Source organism: Jaculus jaculus, chromosome 2 (genome assembly GCF_020740685.1).
Source record: "Jaculus jaculus isolate mJacJac1 chromosome 2, mJacJac1.mat.Y.cur, whole genome shotgun sequence".
NCBI classification, from domain to species: Eukaryota; Metazoa; Chordata; class Mammalia; order Rodentia; family Dipodidae; genus Jaculus; species Jaculus jaculus.
The window spans coordinates 113,691,164-113,715,350 of NC_059103.1; the positions used below are offsets into that span (position 1 = coordinate 113,691,164).

General features: G+C 41.2%; 1 protein-coding gene across 6 annotated transcripts in view; it reads left to right on the forward strand.

The window, feature by feature from the left end:
• The window catches only part of Wdfy3 (WD repeat and FYVE domain containing 3), a 250,165-nt gene that overhangs the window by 72,904 nt on the left and 153,074 nt on the right, over nt 1–24,187 (forward strand). For all 6 annotated transcript variants that reach the window (XM_004661584.2, XM_004661585.2, XM_045143336.1 and 3 more), the window contains exons 4-8: nt 5,678–5,787; nt 10,152–10,313; nt 19,027–19,219; nt 21,018–21,204; nt 24,002–24,168. In XM_004661584.2, the coding sequence (XP_004661641.2) occupies nt 5,678–5,787; nt 10,152–10,313; nt 19,027–19,219; nt 21,018–21,204; nt 24,002–24,168 (819 nt within the window). The remainder of the gene's footprint in view (nt 1–5,677; nt 5,788–10,151; nt 10,314–19,026; nt 19,220–21,017; nt 21,205–24,001; nt 24,169–24,187) is intronic.

The following is a 24,187-nucleotide window of genomic DNA, read 5'->3' on the forward strand; positions in this document are numbered from 1 at the left end:
CTGCCAGCCTCTGCCTACTATTAATAACTCATTCACTAACTTTTCAATCCTTAATTCATTATTAAATTTATATTTGTTAAATATCATTGAATTAAAATGGCCCTTATACAATGCTTGTGAGTAGAAGTGATACTCCCCCCCCCCCCCATTGAGCTACATCTCCAGCTCAGATCTAAATTTCTAAAGATATTTTAATTTCTTTGTGAGCAGACGCACGCATAGAGAATGAGTGAGAGAGTGGGTATAGGCATGCTATATATCCTTTTGCCACTGTAAACAAACTCCACGTGCTTATGCTACTATGCGTATCTAGCTTTTCATGGCACTGGGGAATTGAACACTGGCCTTCAGGCTTTGCAAGGTAAGCACCTTTAACCAGTGAGCCATCTCCCCAGCCCAGGACATTTTAATATTGCTTCAAGGGCTGCATTCATTTAAAACAAGCTATTTCACTTAAAATTAAAAGTGGAGAATCCCTTTGATGTCCTATGAAATACAACCTATTGAAATTGGTAGATGAAAATAATAGTTATTCTGAGCACATTTGTTGGGTAGAAATAATTTCTTTTAAAAATATTTATTTATTTATTTATTTGAAAGTGAGAGACAGACAGACACAAACACACACACACACACACACACGGGGGGGGGGGGGGAGAGTGTGTTTGGATACACCAGGGCCTCTAGCTGTTACAAATGAAAACCAGATGCACATGCCACTTTGTGCACCTGGCATTTCTTGAGTACTGTGAAATCGAACCCAGGCTATCAGGGTTTGCAAACAAGCACCTTTAATCTCTAAGCCATCTTTCTAGCCTGAGATAATTTCTTTTGTCAGTGGGGTTTGGGACTTCCCTATTTCATTCAGCCACAAAATTTATCCGCATCTCTTACCTGTGTGAACATATGATTTAACCAAGTAAAAAATAGCTCATTACTGCTGATGTAATTGAGGTCTTTTCCACTTTCTCCTTAGAAAGAGTAATTGTTGGCATTGACGGTGATATGAAGCAGGCATGGGTGAAGGACTGTTCAATCTTGGGTCTTTTTGGACTATTCTCACACTCATTACTTTATTTATTTGGTATACCAGTCTGTTGTACATGGTAGAGTGATTTGTAGGGCATTGCCATTTTGGCTGTTAAGTTGTCTTGTTGTAAGGAAACCCTGAATGTTCACTGTCAGCCAGAATAAGAGGAATGCACCCTTGCTTGGCTCAGTAGTCCACCCCTGTAATCCCAGCAGCACTCAAGAGGCAGAGGCGGGGTCAGGAGGGCAAGGCCAGCTGTATAGTGAGTTTAATGCCAGCTTTGGCTATGTGAGACACTGTGTCAAAGACAAAGCAAACAGTAAAATAGACACACACCCTTCACATATAAATGTCCATCCTTGTAAATAACAAACCCAAAGTACATCAGTTCATACCAAAAATACATTTTTGATATTTTGGTTCTCAAAATTTTTTTATTTGTTTGCTTTGTTTTGTTTTGTTTTTGAGGTAGGGTCTTACTTTAGCCCAGGCTGAACTGGAATTCACTATGTAATCTCAGTTTGGCCTTGAACTTATTACTGTGATCCTCCTACCTCTGCCTCCCAAGTGCTGGGATGAAAGGCCTGCCTCACCACACCTGACATGGTTTCAAAATAAGCATTAGCACCTATTGCTATAGCTGACAGTATTTTAAATAGTAGTAAAAATATGTATATGCCCAGTTTTCTTTTGCTTTTTTATGTGTGTGTGTTGTTTTCAAAGTTTTGTTTTCTACTTTTTTTTTTTCTCCCCTCAAAGCACTATCTCTAGTTCAGGCCAACTTGGAACTCACTTCATAGCCCCAAGCTGTCCTTAAACTCGGGGCAGACTTAAGGCTCCATTGCTGGCATTGAAGATGTGTGCTATCACACCCTGGGATCAGAGTTCTTTTACTGTTAATAGTGTTAAGTCCAATTTCATTGAAAGTGTGTCATAGCTATAGATTTTTGACGTCTATAACAAGACGACTTTATTTCTCTTAACTTCAGGTATATGCACTTCCTTAGACTCCTGTCTCTCCCTCTGTCATGCAGTAGTATAGAAGATGTAGAGCAGATATTTTTGTAATCAGTTGTATGTGAAATAAAATTTTATTACATAGATTTACCTGGATTTGGTAATTTGAACACTTCAGGTAGTTTCTTAAAGATGTGGAGTTATGCGGTTGGAAATATACAATTTAAATAAAAGTTGCCAAGTTATGAAGAGCCCTTTGGTCAAGACTGTTAGTAACTCAAGACTAACTCAATGCTGTCTTCCTTATCGGTATTTAACTGTTGTCAAGGAAAGGAGCACATGCAGGTTTTTAGCTCCGTCAAATTGTTGGTTTCTTTGTAAGTTTGCAATAATTACTTGAAAATCAGTTTTTACCAATGCTATTAAACCGCCTTTGCTAAAGTCGGTTTCTGAGTGGATCTCATTTTTTTTTTTCTATGTAATTTCTTCACAAAGTTTTCAGTCAAATTCATTGCTCTGTTTGTATCCCTTTCTTCCTAACTTAAAGGAGCCCTTCCTACCTATTGTAAGTCTATACTTCTTGATGGACTTAAGTGGCTGATCCAAAAGTGCCACTTTGTTAGGTTATTTTCCTCGTATCTAGTATTTAGTAGATAATTTCCTGAGTGATTGCTTAGTGCCAATGAAGCGCTCAGGAGGTACCAGGCAAGGCTTAAAAAAGGGTCTGTTCCTACCATTGTCTTCCTTCCCTCCCTTCCTCCCTCTTTCCCTCCCTCTTTCCCTCCCTTCCTTCCATGTTTTTTTTTTTTTTTTTTTTTTTTAAGTAAATTCACACTCTGGTCTAGGTTTGACCTGAAACTCACTCTATAGCCCCTGCCTTAGAACTCACAACAGACCTCTTAACCTTGTTCTGGGATCAAAGGTGTGCACCACCATGCCAGGTTTGGGTTATTTTCTAGAGAAGGACAAGAGACTATAAAATAATAAATACAGGAATACAGTAATCTCAGCTACTATAACATATTACGCTATTAAAAATAAGCCATGCTTCTTTTGGCCACTGTTTTCCAGCACACATGTATTTAGACACTTTCTTCAAATCTCTTAGCAGCTAGACAGCCCCGGCTACGGTGAGAGACTACCTCAAAAGAAACCAAAGAAAGCTAGGCATGGTGGTACACGCTTTTAATCTCACCCCTTGGGAGGCAGAGGTAGGTGGATCACTGTGAGTTTGAGACCAGCCTGAGACTACATAGAGAATTCCATGTCTTCCTGGGCTACAGAGAGACTGTACCCCAACCCCCCCCCCACAAAAAAATTCTTCAGTCGGAAGTATGTGAAGATGGGGAATGGCCAGGAAAGGCTCAGATGTATGTTTTAAATTCAGTTGTTTAAGGAAACAGTTTTGACTGTGTTACAGAGAAGAAACACAATGCATCTAAAATAATCTAAATTATGTTCTATTTCCTGCTTTAAGAAAAAAAAACTTTTTTACTGACAACTCCCATACATAGAAACAATATACCATGATCATAATCACCTCTCACCATCCTTCCTTTTTCACCTCCCAAATCCCCCCTCCATGGAATCCCTTCTTTCCAACTAGTCTCTCATCTGTTTTGATGTCATCATTTTTTCCCTTGTGCAGGTCTTGTGTAGGTAGTGTCAGCCACCGTGGGGTCATGAATATGAAGGCCACTTTGTGTCTGGAAGACAGCATTGTACTCTTCCACTTTCTTTGGCTCTCAAATTGTTTTTGCCACCTTACCCACAGTGTTCCCTGAGCCTTGGAGGATGTGACAGAGAAGTCTCACTTAATGCCGGATGCTCCACTGCTTCTTCTCAGCACTTTGATGAGTTTTGAATTACCTCAGTGGTCACCACCATCTGAAATGAGAAATTTCTCTAGCCAAAAGCTAGAGTAGCATTAATCTATGGGCATAAACATTTCCATCTATAATATATGGCTAGTCTATCCATTTAGATAGACAACAGTAGTAGGTTCCCTCACTAGGGCTTATGATACTCCCACCCTTAGACATGGGCTTTCAGTACCAGGCAGGAACTCCCTGTCATAGAGCAGGCCTCTGCTCCAATCAGAGAGCATTTGGTTTTCCCCATAGCAGACTTGCCACCACTACACCAGTTAACACATTTGGCCTAACTGGCCAACAGTAAAGCTTTCAGAGTCCTTTGCTGGTTAATCACATTGGTGACTTTTCTCTCCCAACAGACTGCATAGCTCTTCCCAGCACTCTGACAGCTAGTCAACAGGGAGGAGGCTTCCAGCTCAGCTACAGCTTGATTTCTCAGTGCCCTGCAGCCCCAGCATGTGGAGTCTTCCGCAGTAGGGTCGTACCTTTTAGTTCTGGTGGGCAACCAAGAGCCTTGGCAATAGCCTGCCATATTTTGGAGGCATCAGTGGCCTCCATGGCAATAGCTCCCTGGAAGGTATTCACACCCTTGGCACTGAAATTTTTCTAATAATAATCGTTGTCTTCTGGAAACAACATTATCCAATTACATAAGATACCTTTTTTAACATACATATTATTAGCTAGCAAAGAAGTAGGTTTTCATATGGCTTATTCTCCCATCCACTCCCTCCCCTTAGAACATTTCTGTCCCAGTAGTCTGCCTCTGTCCTTACCTACTATACCTGCTCCTTAAGTCCTCCCCTGTCTTCCCTCACTGATAGCCTCTTTCTAGTTTTCTGGTATTTCCTGCTTCTTGGTGGAGTGTCTTAAGTATATGTTAGTATCATATCCAGTTAGTTCATAGTGAACAGTTTGAACTTCCTTTATAACAGTTTTAAGCAAGCACTTTTAACCACTGAACCATTTCTCTAGCCCTTTTGACAAAATTTTTATTCTTTTCTTATGTTAATATAAAACTGGCAAACTGTGCTGATAAAATTATATGGCTGTTTAGAGATTTCTGCATTTTCACTTCTCTAAATACTTATTCAAGCGGATTTATTTTAAAGATTCTGTAAACGACTTTCATAGAACTCACTTGTCTCTGGTTCTACTGCCAGCCGTCAGGTAATCTCTGTGGTTATTACTCAGGCAACTTCCCACAGTCTCCTTGGCCTTCATCATCACTAGACCACTAGTCCTGGAGTGACCCTTTCTACTTCCCTCATGAAATTCACTTGTTCCTCCTTAGCCAGAGCCAAATATGCTCTGCAACTTGCCTTCCTTCATAATTAAGCTATTTTTTTTTTAAATTACTGTTAATACTAGGCTCTTCTTCTGAAGGAATATTTTTTTTAAAACAGCACACCATTCTGGAACAACACTACAGTTCTTTGTCTTAATTGCTACATGTTAGAATACTGTTTTCCTATCTCTCCATACCCTTTCTCTGTCCAGTCCCTGGACAAATGTGTACTTGATCTCCAGGCAGGTGTAGCTCAAATTTTATTTTTCTGAGATAAAGGTTTTTGATAAGTTCACCACATACTTTTCTATAAAGTAGGTTTTTAAATTTTTGCATTAATGCTATTATGGACTATCTATCATCTGTCTATCTAGATAATTATTAAAAGACCACATTTAATTTTTTTCATATAGAGTACAAAATACTGCTGGTATAAGATATGTGCTTAAATGATGTTCCATTACCCCAGGAGATTTTAGGATTGTAAGTGATTCTTCCCAACTTAATGACTTTCCTTTGGCTTTATAGAGGCTGCAAGTCGGGCCATAGTCCAGTTCCTGGAGATCAATCAGAGTGAAGAGGCTAGTAGAGGCTGGATGCTTCTGACAACAATTAATTTGTTGGCATCGTCTGGTCAGGTGAGCTCTTAGTTTCTCTGTTGGTTAACTCAGTCATTTTCAGTGATTTCCTGCTTGGGGGATTGTGATATTGCATTTATCATCATATCCAAAGAGGATATGATTCTAGATGTGATAATCGTTTCTGTTTTACCGATTCTTCTAAAACTTGACTTGATGTATTTCTCATTAATGAGGAGTTTATTGTTTCATGCACTTGTGAGGAAGTGCATAGTTCAGAGGGTTGTCCAGCCTTGTCATCTTGTAATACATATTAGTTTACCATGTCACAGCATCTGTGTCACGTTGTCATGGATGTAAACATTCCTAGGCAAGAAGATGGACTACTTGTGGTTAGAGGCAAATAGCCCACAGCTACATGTGCATGAGGCTTACCCAAGACTTGAATAGCTCATTTCAGGAAAAATTCTGGCTTAGAAAAATGGTCATTCGTCTAGCATCACTCAACTAATAAGGAATATGTGGCATGGGACCCATTTAAATATTTCGGAATTTTATGAAAACTACAGACTATTAACATTTTCAGGATAATGTATGTTACTTTCGCATTTAGTGTATTTTAGAGACTACTTTTTATTTCCCCTAAATCCACTCTATGTATTTGACTTATTAAATGTCAAATGTATTTATTGATGAGCTGTTTGGTCACATGGTTTTTAGACCTTTGATGTTCCTGGGATGAGGAAGTGTATTCAAATTGTAGAGTATAATGACCTACCAAAGTATATGCCAGTCTCATCTTTGAGATATCTGTTGTATAAATTCAGTGGACTTTGAAACATTGTATGTCATTTAAAATGTAAATTGTGCAGGTGACCATGGCATTAGTCACACTGTGGTGATACTAAGTAGAAACTGCATACTAAGTAATTATATGCTGAAACTAGTTACCCGGTCAGAGTAGTTCATCTTTGCATTTTCTTCCTTGGAATGGTCTCTATATTCTTTGTAGTTTGATGCTTTTGTGTGCCTATTTATTTGTTTTACTTCAGTAATTGTCAAGGTCAACTTGTCCTGGTTTTACATGAGTGGGGACTTTTAAATTTCAGAATAGGAAGCCCTGCATCCAAGCCATAGCTCAGTGGTTGAGTATTTGACAGCAGGAAGCTCTGCATCCCAGAAAACCATGCCGTTTCAGGCAGGTGAGGGGTCAGATAGTCAGTCCTAAAGACATGATTGTTCAGATGTTTCCCTGTCTGTACGGACGAGTAGCAGAACATCTCAGTTCTGTGTGTTGCTGATGGTACACTGTACTGTAGCGCCAGTTTAGTTTACAGTAACATATTATTAATTTGCTATTAAAATTTTAAAGTGAAGCCAGGCATGCTGGCTCATGCCTATATAAATCCTGGTTAGTACTCAGGAAGCTGAGGTAGAGAGATCCTCGTGACTTTGAGTCCAGCTTAGTTATACAGTGCCAGGTCAGCCTGAATTATGGTGAGACTTTGCCTCAAAAGCAAAGCAAGCAAACAAACAAACAAGCTTTAAACCTTAGGGACTGGGGTGTTGACTCAGTCGCTAAAGTAGTTCAGACCAGTAGCACCCATGTAAATGCCCAGTAAGCATGGAAGTTCACCTATCATCCCAACACTTGGGAGGTGAAGATAGAGTATTCTTGAAACAAGCTGGTTAGGTAGGCCAGAATGGTGAGCTCTGAGTTAAAATGAGAGACCCTGTCTTAATAAATATGATGGGGTACTATCAAAAAAGACACCTGAGGTCAACCTCTGGTCTCCACATGCATACATACACATGTGCACCCATTCACAGGTGAGCTCACATGCATTCACACCACACTCATAACATGCAAAGACTATCAATATTTACTGTGCGCATAATATTAACTTTAATTGATACATTTATATACTTTATATATTTACATATATAAATATTTATTTATGTGTATTTATGTCTCCTTCCCATTGGTCAATGGACTGGGTCATGCTATAACACCTGAAAAAATAGAAATAGTCAATGTAGATGAACTTAAACTGCATGGATGTGTAGACAGCCTCGCACATGTAAGGAAAGAGCCTGATCTGGTCATGTTTACCTGTAATCCCAGTGCTCATCAAGCTGAGGGAGGAAGAACACATGTGTGAATCCAGCCTGGCATACATAATGAGAGCCAGTCTCAAAAATAATTAAAGGAAAATGTAAGAAAAGATCAGCAGGAGCCTAACACTTAAGACAATTATAAATGTTGCCAAATACCAGTGTGGGTGTCAAACGCTACTTTAAGTCTATCAGTAATGAGATGAAAATGAAAATCCTTACAACTCTGCATGGTGGGAAGAGAAAGCTCATGATAATTTCACTGGAAAATGATGCATTTAAAAAGCAGTTCATTATGGGGCTTTTAGCTGCTGTTTTTGTTTGAGTGCCACTTTCTTTGGTACCAGTGAGATACAGAGATAACTGAAATGTAGTCATGACTCCACTAGTATATGATAAAGATAAAATAAAGCTAATATCATCAAACACAATAATGGGGTATGTATAGTTCCCTTTGGCAATAGAAATAAGAGAGCTAAACCATTTTGAGAATGAGGGTTGGAGGAAAGACAAGGAACTAAGGAAAGTTGGAGGTAGGTGGGTAGAGCAGAGGACTTGAGTGGGTGTGTAGACAGGGGCCAGACCTTGTGAGGGATTGCTGGTGGAGCTGGCTGCTCCCTGTCACTGCAAGATTGCATTAGTTCAGGAGGCTTTTTGTATTAGGTCCCCTATTACCATCACCTTCTGACTCTATACTAATTTGTGATCTGTGGTACTACTTGCCACTTTTCTGAATTCTGGCTCTATCACATTTTTGTTTGTAATATTTAGTTGGGTGTCTCAGCAGCAAAATACATTCAAGCTACTCCACAGGCCGTTATTGAGCATACGCCTTCTGTGAGCCGTGCACCCAGCTCTGTGGGCCAGAGCAGGGAGTACACAGGATGGACCTCTTGTGCTTTCTTTGTAAAGTAAGAATCATATAGTGATAGCATCTGCCACACAATAGGAATAAATATGATCGTGTATGTAACATGCTCAGCCTTATACCTTTTTGAGCATTGGACACTTCTTTAAAGGTTAGCCATTACCATGGCTTTTCAGAAGTCAGCCATTTTGGAAGGTGTAGATTGTGCACTGACTTTACTCTGTGTCTTCAGGTGATTTTTTTCCCATCCTTTTTTAAAAAATTCCATATGATTTTCTATTTTATTCCAGACCATGTAGACTATCCCCATTTCTATTAGGATATGTGGACTACCATTGTCAGAGGTCTCATGGATCTCCTAATGGTACTAAACTATGGCCTGTTGAAAGGTGGGGTGATTGGGATTTGTGTGGCCAACTTTCTGTGTACTGCCTGACATGCCTTGGACACTCCACTAATATGCCTGACGAGAAAGTAAATGAATTGAAATATAATGCCAGTCTGTCCATCCTTAGTGCTGTAGGACTCCATGCCACACTTTGCTATGGAAATTTGGGTCATTATTCAATAATACGTGGATTCATATTCACTCATATCGGAAATGTTCTTATGAGATTGTTACTTTCTTCCTCTGTAGTTCTTGGAAAATATAATAAAGACACATTTGTTTCAGGGATGTCTATCCCTCTCAGGTCTAAGAACCTCTGAATAAAAATAAAAATAAAAGAGATAGCAAAAATAATATAATACACAATTTAGTGCTTAGGGTCCATCTATCTGAGTGAGTGAGTTAGTTTTGTGGTACTGGTATTATACTCAGGACTTGCTAGGCAAACACTTTACTACTGAAGTATATGCCTAGTTCTTCTTTTAGTTTTTAGTTTTGTGAAAATGTCTCACTAAATTAACCAGGTTGAACTTGAGGTCACTCTGTAGCCCAGGTAGACTTTGAACTTGGGATACTCCTGCTCAGCCACCTGAACAGCTGGGATCATAGGCCTGTGCCACCAGGGCTGGATTCTTTAATTTATAATGTTATGTAGCCATCACATTTGCCCTAAAATTTACATATAATGATATCTATTTATAACACAGAAAAATATGAGAGACAGGCAACTTAAGTAGTTTGACCACTTGTGATAATTATATCTTTCTTAAATTGCTAAAGTTTATGTTCAGCAGAGCAAGATATTTCTCACCCAACATCAAACTTAATAAATAACTCACCATATAGCCAGCAAACCAGTCTCAATGTCTGATGAAAGCAAATTTGTCCAAATGACAAATAGAATGTTTCTTAGTGTGAAGTCATATTTTGATTCTTGTATGCATCTAAAAATGACACATAATTTTCTGGTGCAACTTTTGAGGTTATTTGGCTATGCCAATCACAGTAGTACACATCTGTCTATCGATTCACTTTTATTGGTTTGTTTTCCAGAAAACCGTGGACTGCATGACAACGATGTCAGTGCCTTCCACCCTGGTTAAATGTTTGTATCTGTTTTTTGACCTTCCACATGTGCCTGAGGCAGTTGGAGGTGCACAGAATGAGCTACCTCTAGCAGAACGTCGAGGACTACTCCAGAAAGTTTTTGTACAGGTAGGGAAAGAGCTTGTTTTGCTTAAGGTACCTTTGCTGAAGGTTAAATGGGAGCATTTCTCAATCTAGTCTTTGTTTCGAAACTAGGTATTATGACATAATTCAGGCAGATGTCAGACTCAGTTTTCCTGTTTCAGCTTTCTGAATGCTGGTGTTACAGACGTGTGCCATCATAGTTGGCTACTTATTCCAATCTTTATGGCATTTCATTCTGCTTGTTGTGATATAGGCTTCTATCATATAATGGCATCATTTCTTTTACATGCAGAAATAATCTTGAAATAACTCTTTGGACATTTTTGAATGAGACATATAGCATATTTGCTTCTCTGAACAGATAAACAGTTAAAATTGTTTGTCATATCAGTAATGTGTCTAAAATTAATTGACTAGGGAAAATATTTTTGACAAATGCCTTATAATAAGATTTGGGCAATGTGTCTTATAATGTCAAGGGCATCTGTGTAGCTGCTATTTTTATATCATAATTTCCTAACTTGTAAATATTGAACTTGAAAAATACAGTTTATTGTGTTGGTTACTACCTCATCCCCTGTTCCTTGGAAAGGTTTTCCCCATGGCTACTTCTCCTTTATGACATTGTAGATGAAGGAAGGTTTGTAAGACTTTCCTTAGGCAGCTACCAATACAGCCATCTTATATGCTATCCTTTCTTGGTAGAAAACAATTAAAACCAGCGACCTTTAAACATTTAAATTATACTCTATTTGTAGACTTCACTAATATAATATTTAAAAATACGGTCTCAAAAAGACACATACTGCATGATTCCACTTACATGAGACATCTTAAGTTATCAGCATTGAAACAAAAAGTTGAGTGTTTGCTAGGGAGCAAAGGACTGTAGGAAAAGGCAGTTGTTCAATGAATATAATTTTTCAGTATACAAACTGAAAAAGTTCTAGAGTTCCATTGCATACCTATACATATAGTAAACACTACTGCAACATACCCTTACAAGTTAGGAAGATAAGTTTTATGAGTTGTTAACCACAGCAAACAGTAAAGCACACATACATACTCACTCTCTGCCTTGGAGTCCAGGTATCTGATGTTATGTAAAATTCAGATTTCTCACCTATAAAATGAAAATAATATCTGCTTAAATGGTTTTTGAGCTGTTTCTGTGCTTCACACATGTTGGTTGAAATAAAAGTGTTTGTGTTTACAGCCATTGCGAGAGCAGGAAGACGTGTGTGTCTATGGAAGGTACAGTGGCAGGGTACAGGCAATTGTGACATGCAGACTTTAGGCTGTGGTGTCTTACTATGTGACTGTTTCGACAAAGTCCTTCTGCTGAAATGATGGAGAGAACAGAAAGGCAGTGCTGAAAGGGAAAACCTTTGGTTGTGTGATTCATTAGATAAGCTTGTGCACATAGTTGACATCTCATATAACTTGAAAAACAACCTCTTAAGTGCAGAGCTTCTGTTTTTCCCCAAGATGATTATGTGGGCAGATAAGCAAGGCTGTGGGAGTAAGTGAGGGACTAAGTCATGCAGGAGTTAAAGGCCTTGCTGGTGAGTGTGGTGGGTTACTCTCGATGATAGGCATAGGGCCCCATCTCAGTGGAGTGTTTCAAAAGAACTCATTTAAAACCTACAGCTTACTGAAAATGGAACCTCATTTTGTAATTCAAATATCTAAGTGAGCACAGCAAATTTTTCTTTAAAAGACTAAAGTAAAAACTTCCTTTACTAGAAAGCAGTGGATGCTGACGTTCAAGTAAGGCGGGATCATTGAATGTACTATAGTTGTTGAATGTCAAGGTCACCAGAAGTCCATACAGTGGATTAAATGATGTTATGTAAAATTCAGATTTCTTCCTATATAGTTGTGAACTGATTCAGATCTCTTCATTTATAGTTGTGAACTGATAACTTTATGCATGAAACAACTAGTGGGCAGTGTAATGGACTCTCCTTCTCCCTGTCTCATAGTGATGGACAGTCCTTCCCCATGCCCCACTACTGATGGACACTCTTTCTCCCTGCCTCACTAGTGATGGACACTCCTTCTCCCTGCCTCACTAGTGATGGACTCTCCTTCTCCCTGTCTCACTAGTGATGGACACTCCTTCTCCCTGTCTCACTAGTGATGGACACTCTTTCTCCTTGTATCACTAGTGATAGACAATCCTTCTTCCCATCTCACTAGTGATGGACACTCCTTCTCCCTGTCTCACTAGTGATGGACACTCCTTTTCCTTGTCTCACTAGTATTGGACGCTCCTTCCCCCTGCCTCACTAATGATGGACACTCCTCCCTGCCTCACTAGTGATGGACTCTCCTTCTCCCTGCCTCACTAGAGATAGACACTCCTTCTCCCTGGCTCACTAGTGATGAACGCTCCTTCTCCCTGTCTCACTAGTGATGGACGCTCCTTCTCCCTGCCTCACTAGTGATGGACACTCCTTCTCCCTGTCTCACTAATGATGGACGCTCCCTCTCCTTCCTCACTAGTGATGGACACTCCTTCTCCCTGTCTCACTAATGATGGATGCTCCCTCTCCCTGCCTCACTAGTGATGAATGCTCCTTCTCCCAGCCTCACTAGTGATGGACTCTCCTTCTCCCTGTCTCACTAGTGATGGACAATCCTTCTCCCAGTCTCACTAGTGATGGACACTCCTTCTCCCTGCCTCACTAGTGATGGATGCTCCTTCTCCCTGCCTCACTAGTGATGGACACTCCTTCTCCCTGTCTCACTAATGATGGACGCTCCCTCTCCCTGCCTCACTAGTGATGAACGCTCCTTCTCCCTGTCTCACTAGTGATGGACGCTCCTTCTCCCTGTCTCACTAGTGATGGACGCTCCCTCTCCCTGCCTCACTAGTGATGAACGCTCCTTCTCCCTGCCTCACTAGTGATGGACGCTCCTTCTCCCTGCCTCACTAGTGATGGACGCTCCCTCTCCCTGTCTCACTAGAGATGGACGCTCCTTCTCCCTGTCTCACTAGTGATGGACGCTCCTTCTCCCTGTCTCACTAGTGATGGACGCTCCTTCTCCCTGTCTCACTAGTGATGGATGCTCCCTCTCCCTGCCTCACTAGTGATGGACGCTCCTTCTCCCTGCCTCACTAGTGATGGACGCTCCCTCTCCCTGTCTCACTAGAGATGGACGCTCCTTCTCCCTGTCTCACTAGTGATGGACGCTCCTTCTCCCTGTCTCACTAGTGATGGACGCTCCTTCTCCCTGTCTCACTAGTGATGGACGCTCCTTCTCCCTGTCTCACTAGTGATGGACGCTCCTTCTCCCTGCCTCACTAGTGATGGACACTCCTTCTCCCTGTCTCACTAATGATGGACGCTCCCTCTCCCTGCCTCACTAGTGATGAACGCTCCTTCTCCCTGTCTCACTAGTGATGGACGCTCCCTCTCCCTGCCTCACTAGTGATGGACGCTCCTTCTCCCTGTCTCACTAGTGATGGACGCTCCCTCTCCCTGCCTCACTAGTGATGGACGCTCCTTCTCCCTGCCTCACTAGTGATGGACACTCCATCTCCCTGTCTCACTAGTGATGGACGCTCCTTCTCCCTGTCTCACTAGAGATGGACGCTCCTTCTCCCTGTCTCACTAGTGATGGACGCTCCTTCTCCCTGTCTCACTAGTGATGGACGCTCCTTCTCCCTGTCTCACTAGTGATGGACGCTCCTTCTCCCTGCCTCACTAGTGATGGACGCTCCTTCTCCCTGTCTCACTAATGATGGACGCTCCCTCTCCCTGCCTCACTAGTGATGAACGCTCCTTCTCCCTGCCTCACTAGTGATAGACGCTCCTTCTCCCTGTCTCACTAGTGATGGACGCTCCTTCTCCCTGTCTCACTAGTGATGGACGCTCCCTCTCCCTGCCTCACTAGTGATGAACGCTCCTTCTCCCTGCCTCACTAGTGATGGACGCTCCTTCTCCTTGCCTCACTAGTGATGGACGCTCCTTCTCCCTGTCTCACTAGTGACGGACGCTCCTTCTCCCTGTCTCACTAGAGATGGACGCTCCTTCTCCCTGTCTCACTAGTGATGGACGCTCCTTCTCCCTGTCTCACTAGTGATGGACGCTCCTTCTCCCTGCCTCACTAGTGATGGACGCTCCTTCTCCCTGCCTCACTAGTGATGGACACTCCTTCTCCCTGTCTCACTAATGATGGACGCTCCCTCTCCCTGCCTCACTAGTGATGAACGCTCCTTCTCCCTGCCTCACTAGTGATGGACGCTCCTTCTCCCTGTCTCACTAGTGATGGACGCTCTTCTCCTTGCCTCACTAGTGATGGACGCTCCTTCTCCCTGTCTCACTAGTGATGGATGCTCCTTCTCCCTGCCTCACTAGTGATGAACGCTCCTTCTCCCTGCCTCACTAGTGATGGATGCTCCCTCTCCCTGCCTCACTAGTGATGGACGCTCCCTCTCCCTGCCTCACTAGTGATGGACGCTCCCTCTCCCTGCCTCACTAGTGATGGACGCTCCTTCTCCCTGCCTCACTAGTGATGGACGCTCCTTCTCCCTGTCTCACTAGTGATGGATGCTCCCTCTCCCTGCTTCACTAGTGATGGACGCTCCCTCTCCCTGTCTCACTAGTGATGGACACTCCTCCCATCTCACTAGTGATGGACACTCCTTCTCCCCGTCTCACTAGTGATGGACACTCCTTCTCCCTGACTCACTAGTGATGGACGCTCCTTCTCCCTGCCTCACTAGTGATGGATACTCCTTCTCCCTGTCTCACTAGTGATGGATGCTCCTTCTCCTTGCCTCACTAGTGATGGACACTCCTTCTCCCTGTCTCACTAGTGATGAACACTCTTTCTCCCTGCCTCACTAGTGATGGATGCTCCTTCTCCCTGTCTCACTAGTGATGGACGCTCCTTCTCCCTGTCTCACTAGTGATGGACACTCCTCCCTGCCTCACTAGTGATGGACACTCCTTCTCCCCGTCTCACTAGTGATGGACATTCCTTCTCCTTGCCTCACTAGTGATGGACACTCCTTCTCCCTGCCTCACTAGTGATGGATGCTCCTTCTCCCTGCCTCACCAGTGATGGACACTCCTTCTCCCTGTCTCACTAGTGATGGACACTCCTTCTCCCTGCCTCACTAGTGATGGACACTCCTCCTTCCCTCACTAGTGATGGACACTCCTTCTCCCTGCCTCACTAGTGATGGACACTCCTTCTCCCTACCTCATTAGTGATGGACACTCCTCCTTGCCTCACTAGTGATGGACACTCCTTCTCCCTGTCTCAGTAGTGATGGATGCTCCTTCTCCCTGTTTCACTAGTGATGGACGCTGCTTCTCCCTGTCTCACTAATGATGGACATTCCTTCTCCCTGCCTCACTAGTGATGGACATTCCTTCTCCCCATCTCACTAGTGATGGACACTCCTTCTCCCTGCCTCACGAGCGATGGACACTACTTTTTCCTGCCTCACTAATGATGGACCCTCCTCCCTGCCTCACTAGTGATAGACTCTCCTTCTCCCTGCCTCACTAGTGATGGACATTCCTTCTCCCCATCTCACTAGTGATGGACACTCCTTCTCCCTGCCTCACGAGCGATGGACACTCCTCCCTGCTTCACTAGTGATGGACTCTCCTTCTCCCTGCCTCACTAGTGATGGACGTTCCTTCTCCCCATCTCACTAGTGATGGACACTCCTTCTCCCTGCCTCACGAGCGATGGACACTACTTTTTCCTGCCCTGCCCAGTGTGCCAGCACCTTTGTTTCAGTAGCTGCCCCTAGGTATATGTTTTTTTTGTCCTTCTGTCTGAAAAACCACTTGGAAAGCTTATTAACTGTTTCATGCCAGCTGAAATCCCACCTTGTGCTTTGTGACAGATGGTCTCCCAGAGCCCTAGCTGTGAGTGCTGCTTCATGCATGCATCCTTTGAGTTGGTGTGGCCAGTTCTTATGGTGCCACACTCACCTGGCCTTTGTATGAGCGTCCAGAGTCCAGGTACTTGGTGCAGGGAAGTAGAGGATGGAGAAGTAGACTTTATGTTCTTTTCTGAAACAGGAAGGAGTACACTAGAGAATTTGTGAGAATATTTTTGCCTGTAAAGTGCCAGTTATTTTAAGATTGAAGAAATCATTAAATCTAGTTTATTTATGAGGAGGAGTTAGTTTGGAAAAACATTAATGTTTTTAGGCTATTTTCTATGTTACAAATTATGGAAATGGCATCTGTCCTTCTAATCACATAAGGGTGTGTCATACTCAACAACAAACAGAACTGAAATCACCCCCACTCAGCATGTCTTTTTGTTGCATTTGACTCTCTGTATTCACATGTGGGGAAGACACGTATTACCCTGATCAGCGTCCAGCAGCTTCTCCAGGACTCCTGTAGGGCAAGGTGCCCGAGCTTCCTAATCATGGGAGTATTGTGCTATCAGAACCTTAATCCATTTTTCTTTGTAATGCTTGTAGCTGTGAACTTGCTGTCTCAGGCAAAACATACTAGCTCAAATATTTCATTTTCCTTTTGTCTTTAGTGTGTGGGGGGGTGATTCAAGATAGGGTCTTATTCTAGCCCAGGATGACCTGGATTTCACTACGTAGTCTCAGGGTAGCCTCGAACTCTTGGCAGTCCTCCTACCTTTGTCCCCTAAGTGTTGGGTTTTAAGGCGTGTGCCCCACACCTGGCTCAAATACTTCATTTTCTATGTAGCTTTTTTATTAACTTATGTTAAAATACCCAGAATTCATGAAGCATTCCTTTTTAAGAGAACAAAATGAGTTCTCGTATTTTGTATTTCAAAAAGTTATTTTAGCACAGAGAAGAAAAATTCACTTTTCCTGCCAGGTGTGGTGGTATATGGGTTTGAAGTCAGCCTGGTCTAAAGGGCACCCTGCCTCAAAAAAGAAAAAAAATAGGTAACTTTTTCTGGCACTAGACTTGAATGTAAGGAAGAGACCACTGAGGGTAGATGCTATTGAAAATTCCCTATATGGCAGATTCCAATACTGTAAGTGCTCATGTCATGTGTATTTTGTAAATCAGAGATAACGTTTCAAACATTGGAGAATCTGGTGCACCTTGAATCTCCTTTGAAAGCCAGAGTTCTGAAGGTTTCTGGCTAGATGTCATGAAAGGACATTTCTTTTTCGATAACTTATGTTAGTCAAGTATGTACAAATTTGGAACGATTTGAGAATCACTTTCCTTTAGAAGATTTATTTATTTTTTTAAATTTTTATGTACATTGCTACTTATTTATTTGAGAGTGATAGACAGAGAGAGAAAGAGGCAGAGACAGAGAGAGAATGGGTGTGCCAGGGCTTCCAGCCACTGCAATTGAACTCCAGACGCATGTGCCCTCTTGTGCATCTGGCTAACGTGGGTTCTGGGGAATCAACCCTTGAACCGGGGTCCTTAGGCTTCACAGGCAAGCACTTAACTGCTAAGCCATCTCTCCAGCCCCAGAAGATTTATTTTTAATAATTTCCCATGATCTTTTTAAAGAAGAAAATTACCTCCTATTGGTGCAAACTGAGAACTAAAGAACTAAATTAAGACGAGAAATATTGACCAGGAAAGGCAATGTGGCTCTGTCCTGTTTCAAGTCAAAGTATGCAAAGGTATCACAAGAAGAAAGGATAGTATTTTTTTTAATATATTTTTTGCAGGGGGAGGTGAGTTCGAGGTAGGGTCTTCTTACTCTAGCTCAAGCTGACCTGGAATTTACTGTGTAGTCTTAGGTTGGCTTAAAACTCACAGCGAACCTCCTACCTTTGCCTCCCAAGTGCTGGTATTAAAGGTGTGCAGCACAACACCCAGCTAATTATTATTTTTTTGTTTGAGGTAGGGTCTTGCTTTAGCCCATAGTGACCTGGAATTCACCATATAGTCTCACAGTGTCCTCAAACGCAGAATGATTCTCCTACCTCAGCTTCCTGAGTGCTAGGATTAAGGGCATACACCACCACTCCCCTGCCTTGGAATCTTTTTTTTTTTAAATACTTTATGTATTTGCAGAAAGAGAAAGGGGGGAGAGAGAGAAAGAAAGGAATGTAGAAAGATGGGCTGGAGAGATGGCTTAGCGGTTAAGCGCTTGCCTGTGAAGCCTAAGGACCCCGGTTCGAGGCTCAGTTCCCCAGGTCCCACGTTAGCCAGATGCACAAGGGGGCGCACGCGTCTGGAGTTCATTTGCAGAGGCTGGAGGCCCTGGCGCGCCCATTCTCTCTCTCTCCCTCTATCTGTCTTCCTCTCTGTGTCTGTCACTCTCAAATAAATACATAAATAAATAAATAAATAAATAAATAAATATATAAATAAATAAATAAATAAACAAACAAACAAATAAAATTTAAAAAAAAAGAAATGTAGAAAGAAAGAAAAAATAGGCATGCAGACCTCCAGCCATTGCAAACAAGCTCTAGATGCATGTGCCGCTTTGTGCATCTGTATTTAAGTGGGTACTTGAGAATCAAATTCAGGTCATTTGGCTTTGCACACAAGTGCCTTAACCATTGAACAATCTCTCTAGCCTATAATTATTTTTTTAGTAGTGAGCTGTTTTTAGCACATACCTAAATTGTAGGTGTCTTTTCAGTGTTGCTAAGATCCCTCGATTTTGTGGGTTTCTGACCTTGTCCAATACTCACCCAGAACATTTAAGTGGTATTTAGGTCTACGGTTTGCTAGCTCTTCCCTTTTCTCAACCATGCACTCACTCCCATGCGCTGGCTTTCTTTCAGATCTTAGTGAAACTCTGCAGTTTTGTTTCTCCAGCGGAAGAGCTGGCACAGAAAGACGATCTCCAGCTTCTCTTCAGTGCAATAACCTCTTGGTGCCCCCCCTACAACCTGCCCTGGAGGAAGAGTGCCGGAGAAGTCCTGATGACCATCTCCCGCCACGGGCTCAGTGTCAATGTTGTCAAGTATATTCATGGTGAGCCTCTCTGCAAGGTCCTTGGAAGCACTCTCAGTTTTTCCTAATTTGATGACAGATTTATAATCCAAAGTTAATCAGCTTGGCTTGCCTATGGCAGGAGATAGAAAGTTTAAGGCCTGCCTCTGCTACATAGTTTAAGTCCAGCCTGGGCCATTTAATGAGACTGTGTGTCTAAAGAAAGAGCAGAAATTGGGCTGATTATATATGTCATGTAGAGTGCTTGCCCAACATATGTGTATGTGGCCCTCTGTTCAATCCCCAGTGCTCCCCTAAATTGGATACATATATCAGATAGTGGAAAAATATGTTTTGATTTTTTTAGCTATTTCAAATGTAAGAGATTATCTTAGTTACGAATGATGGCTGCATATGAGTTAAAGTGATTTTCTTATGCAAATGTCCAGTCCTAATTGAGTGTAAGTTCTGCCACAGCCTCATCATCTTTTTCACTAAAAGACAATGATTTAAAAAAATTCTTTTTGTTTATTTTTATTTATTTATTTGAAAGTGACAGAGAAAGAGGCAGATAGAGACAGAGAGAAAATGGGCATGCCAGGGCCTCCAGCCACTGCAAAAGAACTCCAGACACGTGTGCCCCCTTGTGCATCTGGCTACATGGGTCCTGGGAAATTGAGCCTTGAACCGGGGTCCTTCGGCTTCATAGACGCTTAACCACTAAGCCATCTCTCCAGCCTGACAATGATTTTTGAAGTGCTATCACTACCAATTTTTCTCAATATATTTCCTAAATAGCTAGATAAGGTAGATTCTTTATCAGCACTAAAGAGGAATTGTCTGCCTTATTTATACATAATATCATCTGTCCTTTAAAATATTTATATATGTAGTTCAGTAATATTTTATGTATACATATACATACATACACACACACACACACACACACACACACACAATCATATTTGTCCTGAAACTCAAAATAATTAATACAGCTATTTGTTTATTTATATTTACTATAAATATAAAAGCTAGGGCCTAATACCTAAATTAGTCATCAAATCTCCCCTCTTCCCTCCCTCCCTATTTTAATCTTAGCTTTTATTATAGAATATTAGATCTTCAGTTATTTATGTGGTATAACTGTATATTTTTAAATTAATTAATTAATTTATTTGAGAGACAGAGTTAGACAGAAAAAGAGTGAGTATGGATGCACCAGGCCTTCCACCACTGCAAATCAACTCTAGACGCACGTGCTACCTTGTGCATCTGGCTTTACTGGGAATTGAACCTGGGTCATTAGGCTTTGCAGGGAAGCACTTTAACTGCTGAGCCGTCTCTCCAGCCCTATAACTGTATTATATTTATATTTTGTATTTTAAATTAGTAATATGTAGTGTAAATACAACCCTTAAAATTTTCAATCTTGATATATTTAGGTATCTCACTGGTCCATATTCACTCTGATTTGAACTTAATGGTTTTCCTTCTTAAGTTTAGAAGGTAGTTTTTCCCTTACCCTGTTACTATATCCTTATAAAAGATCAAACCTACTTGGCTATGCTCAGTGATTTTGTTTAATTGTCATATCAGATTATGACATAAGTACAATGAAGGTCAGCTATTGTTAATGTATTCCTGCTAGCCTCTTTTCATTACTTAGACATGGGACTTTCCCAGTGAACCTACATGTTCTGTTTGTATTTAGAAGGGGTAACATTTATCTCAAAGCATTTTAAAGGTACACTAAAAGTTTTGTTGAATACCAGCTAAGAATGAAGAAAATGTTCTTAAGCAGTGGGTATAATAATACATACTTATTTCCTTATTCTTCCAGAAAAAGAGTGTTTATCTACATGTGTTCAGAATATGCAGCAGTCGGATGACCTGTCACCCCTAGAGATTGTTGAAATGTTTGCTGGGCTTTCTTGCTTCCTCAAAGACTCCAGTGATGTTTCCCAAACACTTCTGGATGATTTTAGGATATGGCAAGGATATAATTTTCTCTGTGATCTCTTGCTGAGGTAAACTCCACAATTTAAGAATATGTTTTAAATGTCTGCTCAGGTGTTTTGTTGTTTTTGTTTAGTTGAAGGAAATAATGTTCCTGGCATCATAGAAAGGAATCAAGGACCTAGTTAGGTCTGTTGTCCTTTTAAGAAATTCCTCTTTTGCCATAAGAGTATAAAATGCATGTTTTGAGTAAAGTTGTCAAATGGAGAACATAAATGGGATCAAAGGTTTAGATAGGAAAGATAAAACTACTCTTTTGTAACTGAGAGAGACTAGCTAGTGAACTAACTAATATAGTCCTAAGCATAAGCTTGTATTTATTTATTTATTTATTTATTTATTTATTTATTTATTTATTTATTTATTTATTTATTTGAGAGAGAAGGAGGGAGAGATTGGGCATGCCCAGGGCCTTTAGCCACTGCACACAAACTCCATATGCATGCACCACCTTGTGCATCTGGCTTATGTGGGTCCTGGGGAATCGAGCCTGGGTCCTTAGGCTTTGCAGGCAAGCACCTTAACCACTAAACCATCTCTCCAACCCTAAGCATAAGCTCTTAATTATATACTTTTATTTTTCCTCTTTATAGTAAGTATGATATTTTTATTAATGAAATTAATAGCAAGAAGAGTTATATAGATTAAGAGACTTTGTAAATGTAGATATAAAACAAATTAATCATTGTACAATGTCTCATTTATTTTCTTCTCTGGTCCAAATGATGTATTTTCATACTTTGAAAGCATCTTTGCTAAGAAGAATATAGTCATCCCTGCAGCTGATCCTGGGATCCTGGTTACTTTAAAGTCCTTGATCCTAGATCAAGGTTGATCCTTGATCTGGTTTGTAAACACATTTCAAACCCTTGTTTATCCTACTTACAGTTGGTTGGTATTAGCAATGCCCAGGAATACACTTCTACATGTGTGTCCTCCCCAGTAAAGCAGGACATGTGACAGCCTATGACATAACCACTTCATGTTACTTGTACAGTGCCAACTGGTGCAGTCCTTTAAGATGTGAGTTGAGGGCTGCCAAAGGACCTGGGTTCGATTCCCCAGGACCCACATAAGCCAGATGCACAAGGCGCGGCACAGGCATCTGGAGTTCCTTTGGAGCAGCTGGAGGCCCTGGCATGCCCATTCTCTCTCTCCCTGTCTCTGCCTCTTTATCTCTCTCTCAAACAAGTAAATAAAAATAAATAAATATCTTAAAAATGTGAAGTGATAAGATGTTATTAAGACCCTCGAAAACCTTGAGACTTGTGACACAATTTGGCCTGAGGTGCAGTAATACAATTCTCCATGAGGAGAAAATTTAATGTGCATTACTGTGTTTCTGCTAAGGGCTCTACCTCTTTGCCAGAGCCTGGCTGCCTCTGCATGACACTGGAAGCATATTTATGAAGAACTTCCATGTGGGGAAGCATTAATATAACACTGGCACACGGAAAGAAAAAGAGGTTAAAATATTATGACTGTGGGATGGAAATATGTAACACGAAAAGTAACTTTAGAGTACAGATAAGATCGAAAATGCACTGGAATACCAAAACTATTCATCTGAGTGATGCTCAATACATTTCTTTCCTGCATGGAGTATTTCTTGTTTATTTTGATGAGAATGATATTTCTATTAAAGGGATAGCCCCAATATATCTTGTCCTTTAAGAGAATAAGATTCTTTTAAATGTTTAGTGTTCTTAGTAAAGCCATGGTAAAAACTTACTTCCTTCATGACACCAGACTGAGTTCTTTCAGAAGGAGTTACCATCATTTCAGAAAATTATGGGGCGATGGCTCAGCAGTTAAAAGGTACTTCTTGCAAAACCTACTGGCCTGGGTTCAGTTCCCCAGCCACTCACATAAAGCTGCATGTCATTGCAAAAAGTGGAACGTGTGTATGGCATTCATTTATATCAGCAGGACACCTTGGCATGCCACCCCACACGCATGCAAATACATACATAAATAATAATTTTAAAAAGAAAGCTTATTTTCATCTCAGAATTTCCTGTAAGGTGGCTGAGGAGAAAACTCAGTGGGTAAAGTGCTCTCCTTTCCAAGCATGAGGACCTGGGTTTGCGCCCCAACACCCATGTAACAATGCCAGCCATGGTGCCATGTGCCTGTAATCTCAGTGCTGGGGAGGTAGAGATGGGAGAATCCTAGGGGCTGCTGACCAGCTAGTCTAACCTAATTGTGCACTCCAGGCCAAAAAGGTGCTGATTCCCAAGTTTGTCCTCTGGCCTACATGCATATTTATACCCATAAACATAAAAAGAAAGAACTCATGTAACAACATTACTATAATAAATTAATGCAATACAGATACAATTCTAGCACATCTTCCGATGGAAAGCATTTTAAAGCAGAAAAATGTGTATATAGACAAAATGTCTTAAGAAAGAATTGCCTAAGCATTGCTGTGAGCGAATTTAAGGCCAGACTGGGCTATACTGCAAAAGCCTTTCTCAAAATGACCAACATAAATAAATAAATAAATAAAGCACCTTTCTACCAAAGACAGTAGTTTACCTAACATAACCCACTAGTGGCAAAATTGGGAGTTCTGTATATGCTATTTTCTGTTTACTCATTTGATTTTCTTTGAAATACATTATAATGTCTTATAACAAAATTTTTAGATCTAAGAAAACAGATTTTTTACATCAAAAATATATAAGAAACATCCCCAATTGTTTTGCATATATTCATTTATTGAATCTAAATTTGAAAATTAATTTGTATTAAGTTTAAGAATATAACAAGAGAGAAAAATTTGCTAATTACTACTTTCCCTAGATTGGAGCAAGCAAAAGAAGCAGAGTCCAAAGATGCCTTGAGAGACTTGGTGAATCTGATAACTTCCTTGACCACCTATGGTGTCAATGAGATAAAACCAGCTGGCGTCACCACAGGGGCCCCCTTCCTGTTGCCTGGGTTTGCAGTGCCTCAGCCTGCAGGCAAAGGTGAGCCCCTTGCTTACAC